This window comes from Nematolebias whitei, chromosome 6 (genome assembly GCF_014905685.2).
Source record: "Nematolebias whitei isolate Nwh7 chromosome 6, NemWhi1, whole genome shotgun sequence".
In the NCBI taxonomy this organism is placed as follows: Eukaryota; Metazoa; Chordata; class Actinopteri; order Cyprinodontiformes; family Rivulidae; genus Nematolebias; species Nematolebias whitei.
Window position 1 is genome coordinate 48,781,855 of NC_056503.1, and position 10,122 is coordinate 48,791,976.

General features: G+C 40.0%; 1 protein-coding gene across 1 annotated transcript in view; it reads right to left on the reverse strand.

The window, feature by feature from the left end:
• LOC119411029 (polypeptide N-acetylgalactosaminyltransferase 17) overlaps window positions 1-10,122 on the reverse strand; it is a 36,588-nt gene that overhangs the window by 25,390 nt on the left and 1,076 nt on the right. The window contains exon 2 of the mRNA XM_037677952.1: window positions 8,519-8,702. Coding sequence (XP_037533880.1) covers window positions 8,519-8,702 — 184 coding nt within the window. The remainder of the gene's footprint in view (window positions 1-8,518; window positions 8,703-10,122) is intronic.

Consider the following 10,122-nt stretch of genomic DNA (forward strand, 5'->3'; position numbering starts at 1 on the left):
ATTATTAAAAGCAGTACATAGCACTGTTTTAACAAGCTGGTAAGAGTATTTGTTATGATTAAGCAACGAAAAAGCGAGGTTTCTTTACAAAAAATGTCATTTATTCAATTAAATTTCCCAGTACAATGGTAAACTGTTAACATTTTTACCATTTGAGACGTTATATTAATGATCATTTTCAGTCACATTCACCCCAAAACTAATTTTGAGTTGTATATACTGCTGGAAAAACTTTGTAAATATATCACAATATTGTCTTTGTACTCCAAATATTATGAAACATCATATAATAGTGATCGTCACTGAACTGTGACTTCGAGTCCCGGTTCTTTACGTACCTACATTTGTAGTCTAAACATCTCATTTGGTGTTTTTCAGTTCTTTTTTCTTGTTTAGTGAGAGAAGTCTAGTCTCTGTTGGGCTTTAACGGAAATGTTAAAGTCAGGTTGAAGGTCTGAGGTGGAGATGTGAAGCAAAGCTGACATCATCAGTGAGAGAGGATCTATCTCTGGATTTGGTTAACTTCATTTGTTTACATATGTATTTTGTAATTCCCCTTACGGGGGCCGGTCAGAGTCAACCAAAGGGCCAAATGTGGCCCTGGGGCCGTACAATGCCCAGGTCTGATTTAAAGGCTAGTTAATGCTAAAAGTTGTAAACCACTAGCTAAAAGTAGCAAAAGTTTAAAAATAAACTAAAAGTTGCAAAAATCTGACAGGTGTGGGTGCTTCACCTATCCCACCCACATTTTGATGTTGTTGGTACTGGGAGTTGAACCAGCAATCTTCTGATCACAGGCCCACCTTTTCTAGCCTCTGCACCACCACTCCCTTCTAACAAATAAACAAACTAATAAACAAAACATACAACTAACTGAAACTTTTCAGTAACGTGGGTTTGAAACTTATTTATTCATTAAAACCAACAATGGAGCCCCCTAAACCTGAGAGAACTTTACTGCTGCCTTGATAGTCTCGTTGTAAAGTCCAGCTTTCTTTCTAATTATCAATTTTTCACATAAAATCCATTTTTTTGCTAAAAAAAAAAAAAATTTAAAATTGAGTAAACTACATTATTTACACAAGTAGTTTGGATTAACTAAAAAGGAACTGAATACAAAACAAGATGGACTTAGAATGTTATTGATGAAATATATTATCAGATCATATTTTATAAATATTTAATTTTCAGATAGTAGCATAAAGCAGCAGAACAAATTGGTGAAACAGTGGAGGACCGGAAACACAGCCCTGTGGAACTCCATAACCCTTTTTTGGTGTGTTTGTAGTGAAAAAAGTTTTTAAAGAAATATAAGAGATCTTAATGTAGTTCCATGAGGAAAGAATAAAAAGACATTCAAAAAGTATACAAGTTACAGAAATCAGCTCTCCTCTCCGGAATGTTTTGAAATATAAACAAATACAGTACTGTACATAAAAGTATTTTAAAACGGGATCACAGTGCTGCCTCAGGCTTCAAACAGTTGCTTAAAAGTCAAATGATCACAGTCCATTGAACTGTTTTATGTTTCGAACACTTTTCTGTCAGAGGGGCCGAGTGTCTAAAACAAACTCGTTCAGTTTTATCGTGTCGCACATCTGTCGGCTGCGAAACGTTAGAGGAGCCGCCGCCTGTAATCACACTCGCATTCAGGAGAATCGCTGTACTTGTGAAGGGACACGTTCACACTCACATGTGAAACTATTCATTACAAACTATTCATTTATTCCCACTGCTGTCACTGATAACGCCCCCCCCCCCCCCCCCCCCCCCCCATCCCCTCCTATTCTAATCTCCTATTGCCATAATTACTAGCGCATCTATTACCTGCTCCTTTATGCCCGTTCAAGCTGAATTTACAACGATCCCGGTAAAACTGAAGGGTTTTTGTGCAAAGTTCAACAATAAAGGGGAAATAAATCACTTCAGTTTTTAAGGATCTGACTGTATTAAACTGCAGAAGTAGTGTCCATGACAGCTCTACCTGCACTGGATCCACTCTGGACACATGGATGAAATTCCTGATGGGTGTGAAAATGACTGGGTCTCAGGCCAAAAGCTGCATTATAAGTTTTCTAATTAATTACTTATATTAATAATTAATTATAACTATTAATGTCATTAACAATTAATTCACAATTAACCATTAATTACTGTATAAGTTTCCACCCAGCAGATTTCTAACTGCTGGGTGCTCGTATAGCTGCACGTTGCTCCACTTGTGTGTATCTCACATGCAGGATGGGTCAAACTCAGAGGACATTTGTCTTCGTGTGGACGCATGCAGTGAAGACGCAGCACTTCCACTTTCACGTTGTGCGTTCAGAGATGGCGTTCTGGAGACTTTGGTTGTAACGAGGGGATATTTGAGCCACCGCTGCCGTTCAACCGTCTCCAAGCGCTCCGCTCGTTCGTCTGGATATTTTCTCTTTTTCTGACTGTTCCCTGCAAACCCCAGAGACGGTTGTAAACAGTCAGTAAATCAGCAGTTTCTGAAACGTTCAGACCAACAAACATGCAGCGTTCAGAGTGACTGAAACCTCCTGAGTCTGATGCTCAGTTTGATCGTCAGCACATCTGGGTGCACTGAGCTGCTGCCTGATTAGCAATTAGCGTTAACGAGCAATTGAATGTGTTGACCTCGTAAAGAGGCTAACTGAACATGTGTGAGGCGAAACCTGCACATAGTTGCTAAACTAGAGAAATTGCATTTCCTGCGAAAAAGCAGTGTGAACGCTTATTGATGAAAAACAGCTGAAATTAGCTAAAACTTGCTGAAATGTATATAGCTGAAAAGGGAGAACAAGCCTAAGTTATCAGAAGAAAGTAGAACAAACACATATTTGCTGAATTTGGTTTAAATAAGCAGAAACGAGAACAAAAATTAAGAAATTAGTTTAAAAAAAAAATCTTGATTAATCAAAAAAGAGCTGGAAAGTAGCTGAAAAGGTACAAAGAAGCTTAAACTACCAGAAGGAAGTTGAAGGAGCTGAAATGATTTTAAAAAATGTGGTATTAACTGAAAAAGCTAAATTTAGCCCAAAACAGCTAAATACTAGCTGAAATAGCAGAAAAAGCTTAAACTAGCAGAAAAAAGCTGAAAGAAGCATAACAAGTTGAAATTAGCATAAAGAAGTTAATTAGGCCGAAAGTAGCAAATTACCACAAAAACCTTGAATTTATCTGAAAACAGCCGAAATTAGTGAATACGCTAAAAAAAAGTAGCTGAAAATGTAGAACAAGCTTAAATTAGCAGAAGAAAGCAGAAAGAACACAATTGTTGAAAGATGCCAAAATTAGCACAAAAAAGGGGAAATTATCTGATAAAAGCTGAAATTAGAAAAAAAAAAATCAGCTGAAAAGTATCCAACAATTTTCAGTCAGGTCATCTGAATAGTTTTTTGTTTTTTTTTGTGCTGAAACATTTCACCTTCCATCCAGAAGGCTTCATCAGTCAAGGAAACACACAGCACAAAACTGATTCTTCCCCCAACAGCTGACTCCAAAGTGGTCTTGAACCAGTTTGACATGACCATCGACAAGGGAGAGGGCCGGCACCACAGGAGGGGGCGTGCCAAAGACACCATCTTAGCACCAACATAACTGGTTTGTTCCACTTTGGAACTTTGTATACCTGGATTATTGAGCATGGACTTTGTTGGTTCAGCTGAAAAGTAGCTAAAAAGAGAAAAAAGCTGAAATTCCAAGAAAGAAGTGGAAAGATTTTTCGCTGAATTAGACTGAAAAAGTTTAAATGAGTGCAACGAAAATATGGAATTAGCTGAAAAAGCTTAAATTAGCATAAAACATATGTTTTTTTTTCTTCTTCTGAGTATTGTAGTGTATTGGTGTACATATGTTTTCTTTTATCTTTTATATTTTATTTGCACTTTTATGCCAAAGCAAATTCCTAGTCTGTGAATCCTGTTCATTGACAATGGCAATAATAAAGTGAATCTGAGTCTGAATCTTAAAAGCAGCTATATAGTAGCTGAAATAGCAGAAAAAGCTGAAACTTGCAGAAATCAGCTGAAAGGAGCATAACAAGCTGAAATGAGCAGAAAGAAGTTAGAAAAAGCACAATAATTTAGTTAGCAGAAATAATCTGAAAGGAGCAAAAAACAGCTGAAATGAGCTGAAAGTAGCTGAAAAAGTTAAAATTAGCAGCAGGAAGCTGAAAGAGGCTGAAGCAGAACAAAATGTGAAAGGAGCCGTAAAAGGTTGTAAACACATCTAAAGATATGAAGGAGGTAAAATGAGCTCAATTTATTGTCTATGAGAAAAAAAGTGTCAGAAAAGGCTAAATATTTCACAAAGCTAAAGTTGCACCAATACCAAAAGTCACAGCAAGATTGTCCTGGAAGAGCCGAATGTTTCGATTCATGATTTGTTGAAATAGCTTGAAAACTGTAGAATGAGAAAGATGATGTAAAATGAAGAAAGATGGATCACAACAAACATTCAGACAGTTGCACAAGAAAGATGCAGTTTGGTGGAAGAACAAACTGCATCTTTCCGGGTCACCCCCCAGATCTAGAGTCCAGTTTGGGTCCTGACACCTCCCTGGCTTCCAGAACCGGGATCTTCAGAGGAACTTTTTTTTCGACGTGGATTTGGATGTAGGTTTGTGTCTCTTCATCTTCATCAGCTGCTTTTAGGGCCAAGCCAAATGTATTTATTATTCTTTTGTTCATAAAAACACTAAAACCAGCAACAACATCCGACCAGTATGATTTACAATCTGCTAAAAACTGCTCCCAATCAAACAATAAAACCTTACATTTACAGGAACTGGGTGAAACAATAATTTTAAAAAACTTCAATTAATCTTTTTAATGGGTAAACGAAGAACTTGACGATGAGTTGAAATAATAAAAAATTAATTGTCCACTAAATTTATTTAAAAAATATATTTTTTTCGTGTGTAGCACAAAAGCGCAGGTTTTCTAATGTTGTCATTTTCTTATCAAACGTTGTCCTAAAATGTTTTCTGTCTTTGAACACTCGTGTCTTTACATGCTTTTATTACACTGGCAGCATTTATTCATGTTGTCATGTCCTGCCTGGTCCTGATGTCCTGCCTGGTCCTGATGTCCTGCCTGGTCCTGATGTCCTGCCTAGTCCTGTTGTCCTGCCTGGTCCTGATGTCCTGCCTGGTCCTGATGTCCTGCCTGGTCCTGATGTCCTGCCTAGTCCTGTTGTCCTGCCTAGTCCTGATGTCCTGCCTAGTCCTGATGTCCTGCCTGGTCCTGATGTCCTGCCTAGTCCTGATGTCCTGCCTAGTCCTGATGTCCTGCCTAGTCCTGTTGTCCTGCCTAGTCCTGATGTCCTGCCTAGTCCACATCTCAGAGGGAAAACCTTTGGAAGATCTCGGCCAGCGTCGCAGATCTTTGATTGATCCACCAACACTCGAGCTGGAACCTGCTCCCAAAGATCTGCTGACAAAAGCTCTGAAAGAACATCGTCCAGACTCATACATTTTTATGAAAACCCTGGATTCATTGCATAATTACATGCAATTAAGATTTCACCTCACACTTGAGATGAGATTATTGATTAGGAGGCTGCAACGTTGCCGACTTATCGTTCTATTTGTAGCTTTGAGATGACCTTTTGCTGCTTTTAGCTTTAAGCTGTTGTTTATTTAGCTAGCATGTTGCTACTCTTAGCTTTAAGTCAGTGTTCTGCTTATTTTAGTTCAGCACTCGCACAGAAAAAGTCCATATGTTCTCCCGTTTCCTTTCCTTTCTGCTCTTGTGGTGTTTGTCCCTCGCTCGGAGCAGAATAAAGAGCCTCGATCAAACCCAGCAGCTCGTCAGACTCCAGCTGACGTTCTGCTGTGAGGCTTGAAGATCTCACACTCCAGCACACTTCACCCGCTCAGCGACACGTGAACCCCCCGTGGTGACGACTACGCCGGGTTCTTCAGCCCACCATCTCCAAGATGCAGCTGGAGGCAGCAGTGAGCGAAGACTGCACCGTCATTCGTCTCTTTCAGTTAATTGTTCTGCTACTTAAACACAAGTAGGGCTCAGATAAATCCCTGCAGTTATAATTTTGGATTAAACCTGCACCAGTGGCGATTTTAGCTTCTTTATGAAAAATAAAGAAACCATCATTAGGATTTTGTACAGAAGCTTAGTTCTCGAATCTTAGATTCACAGAAATATTTACCGTATTTTTCGGGCTATAAGACGCACCAGATTATAAGGCGCAGTAAGCAAAACAAAACGGATAAGTCAAACTTTATTCAACTCGTTCACAATAACTCTCAACGTTGTTCAGTTGTAACATATAAAATCGGTTCGAGCACAACCAGAATTAATTCATAAGGCTCACTGTCGATTTTTGAGAAAAATTAAAGGACTTAAAGTGTGCCTTATAGTCTGAAAAATACGGTAATAAATGTGAAATAAATGTGGAAAAAATGATGACACTTAAACGGGCCAGTAAAATCTATGATTGTTTTTGCATGAGTCAGATCCTCAACGCCACCTGTCAATCAATCCAGCAGGCTTGCCAGCAACTGACCAATTGGCGATCACAATTTGTCCCAAAGGTAAACGCCCCTTACCTGCAGAAGCTCCACCCCCTTTTGCGCTGACAACATTGTTGGGGTTTTGCATTACGAACACTTTGCAGTTAAGACGGATTTCATTAAAAAAATCATCAGAAACAAACGGTTCAACGTTATCAGTGGAGAACATGAAGTTCAGACAACGTTACCCTGAACATTTAGAGAGTGGAACACAGTTTATTCCATTTCAAAACCGAAACTGAGTCTGAATAAATGTAAAGAATTAATTCATGATGCAGGGGGAGGACACTCCGCATCATGAAGGACTCCACTCATCCTGCACACAGTCTGTTCCAGCCCCTCCCCCGACTTATTTATTTGTTAATTGTTGGGCTTCTTGATCTGGGACCCGAGTCCGAATTTCGTACAATAATCCTGCAAATGTGAGTTGGTATGACAATAAAAAAATCCTTGGATCCTTGAATAAAGCCCTGTGGCTGACCTCACGATCAGTTCATTGCAACACTTATAAGCAAGAAGTACCACATGTTCATCTGTTCAAAGGTAAATCCTCCATTTTCTGTCATAATTACATTGTATGTTTAATGGTTAAAGACCTTGAGGAAATGCATATTGCCCGCCGCCGTTCACACCAGAGTTCAAACTGAAATCATCTTATGCTGAAACGAGCTTTTATTTACTGTGAGCTCGTTAGAGAACCTGGAACTCTCCAAAACAGTCAAACATGGCCAAACAGCAGTTTTCCTTTTGCTTCTAAAGAATTTATCATTAATGCTTTTGTGAATGCTTAAAAAGAACTACCCAACCTTTATCAGAGAGGATCTTTAAACGTTCTCTTTGCGTTATCGCGAAGACCCGACGAAAATAATTATAACAATCACGAAGTAAGGAACAAAAATCACACAACACTTTTCTCCTGGTGATGGTTAACACGTCCTTAAATAAAAACTTGTATTTGTTAAACTACAGAAACAGCCAAAGGGGCTGGAGTCCAAGAGTTTTGATTTTTTTTTTTTTTTTTTACGTTCAGGTGTGTTTACGTTGAGCGCAGACCCGCATTTCCGAAAAGCATCTCAACATATCTGGAGAATAAACCGTTTCAAACTGCATCGTTTGACAAAGTGCAGATCCTTTTTCACGTTTCATTTCATATAGTTTTCAATTAGTGTTTTTTAAAAATACTTAAAGCGTGATCCCCGTGATGCTAAGGTCAAAGGTCGAAGTCCTTTGTTATGCAGTTAAAATCCATCTTTTGCACTTTTATCTGAAAATGGTTAAAGAACGACGATTAAAAAAAAAGCAGTTATTGTACAAAAAAGATGTTCAAAATGCCTGAAAATTTGTTAAAAGTTAAAAGAAACAAACTTTATGTTAAAGTTACCTTTAAGTTTTATTTTTTGAGTATTTGCTGCCAAGTAAGACATCAAACAAAACAAGTTTATTCTGAGAGTTTAGTTTTTCCTGATACGCTGATATGGAAGTCTGGGGTCATAGGTGCCCAGGGGAGCAGATGGTGGGGGTTAGAGGCCTTGCTCAAGGGCTCAGGGTGGGGCCAATTAGGGTAGAGACATGTGTGGGTGTTTCACCGTTTCCACCCACATTTTGATGTTGTCAGTCTGAGGAGTTGAACCAGCGACCTTCCGGTAGCAAGTTTGTTTGTTTTTTTGTAAAAATGAAAAGAATGAACTGAAACTTCACCAAAGTGCGACACTTAAATTATTAAACACGTTTTCAACGGTTTTAATTGGATTTTTTTTTCTTTTTTTCTGCACAGCGGAACAGAAAAATGCTCCAATTAAAGCTCCTCACGTTCAGAACCTCCCAGATCCTCGTGGAGAGAAAAGTTGCTGCTGAATTATTAAAACGGATCTTTTAAAGGCTGCGAGCGCAAAACTATTTACATCCGTCCTGATTCCAGAGGGACGGAACAGAAGGACCAACAGATTTTGTTTTTAATAAGCGTCAGAGACATGAACTCACTTGCTGGGCCGGTGGTCCGGTATGGTCCGGTCCAGAGAGATTCGGTCACTCAGGTAGGCGTTGTAGCCGTATTTCTCCCTCAGGTATTTGGCGTCATTCTCCTCCAGAGGTAGAAGGGTGGCGGGCAGGCCGCCTTTACCGCGACCCCCAAACCCTTCGATCAGGCCCAGAGACTTGGACAGACCTGCGGGAGCAAACAGAACATCTGGACTTCAGGCTGACGGATCTCAGAGCTGTCAGAGGCGAGCGTGCACGGCACAATCAAACGTGCACGGCACAGTCAGGAATCTGTCTAAGAGTCCAGACCTCATGTGGTCCTCAAGTCCTGGATTTAAAAACACAATTTAAGGTTTTTACTGTGAAAGTGGGAGTAAAAAAAACTTGCTGTGTAAAATACAAATTAAAACTAAAGAGCAATAATCTGCTAAATTTAAAAACTACTCTTTTATTCACAATGAAGAAAACATTAAATGTTGAAATTAAGAATTTATTTTATAATTTTTTACACAAAGAAGTGCTATGATTTAAAAACAACAGGTCAGTCAGAGGACTGAGCATGTCTAAAAATGTCAGAACAATCTCTGAAAATTATAAACTTTGAATCATCTCCAGCTCATAATCTGAACACCAGATTAGCAGAGTCTGTAGAATCTATGTGGTCAATGGACGAGGCCCTCAGGGGCCACTGCATTAGAAGCAGGTCTGGTTCTGTTCTCACAGTTCATCCACAGATGCTGCTTAAAGCTCTATCAGACAAAGAAGAAGCCAGATGTGAACACCATCCAGAACCGCTGCCGTCTTCTCTGGACCAGAGCTCGTTTCACATGGACTGAGGTGAAGTCCAGAACTGTTCTGGGGCCAGATGGACCAAGTATTTTAAAGAGGAGAGGAACCATCCAGCCTATTATCTGCTCACAGGTCTAAAGCCTGCCTCTCTGATGGTATGCGGGTACATTAGTACCTCTGACAGACAACTTACACATCTGGAAAGACTCCATCAATGAAAAAGGTATCTACAAGTTTTAGAACATCTGCTCCAGCAAATAAGACACAGAACAACTAGAATCATCCATCAGACCAGAATGGGACAAAACTTCCAACATCTGGACTCCTTCGTCCTCCTAAACCTCCAACATCTGGTCTCACCAGGTCCTAAACCTCCAACAACTGGTCTCACCAGGTCCTCCTAAACCTACAACATCTGGTCTCACCAGGTCCTCCTAAACCTCCAACATCTGGTCTCACCAGGTCCTAAATCTCCAACAACGGGTCTCACCAGGTCCTCCTAAACCTCCAACATCTGGTCTCACCAGGTCCTCCTAAACCTCCAACATCTGGTCTCACCAGGTCCTCCTAAACCTCAAACATCTGGTCTCACCAGGTCCTCCTAAACCTACAACATCTGGTCTCACCAGGTCCTAAACCTCAAACAATGGGTCTCACCAGGTCCTCCTAAACCTAGAACATCTGGTCTCACCAGGTCCTAAACCTCCAACATCTGGTCTCACCAGGTCCTCCTAAACCTACAACATCTGGTCTCACCAGGTCCTAAACCTCCAACAACGGGTCTCACCAGGTCCTCCTAAACCTACAACAACGGGTCT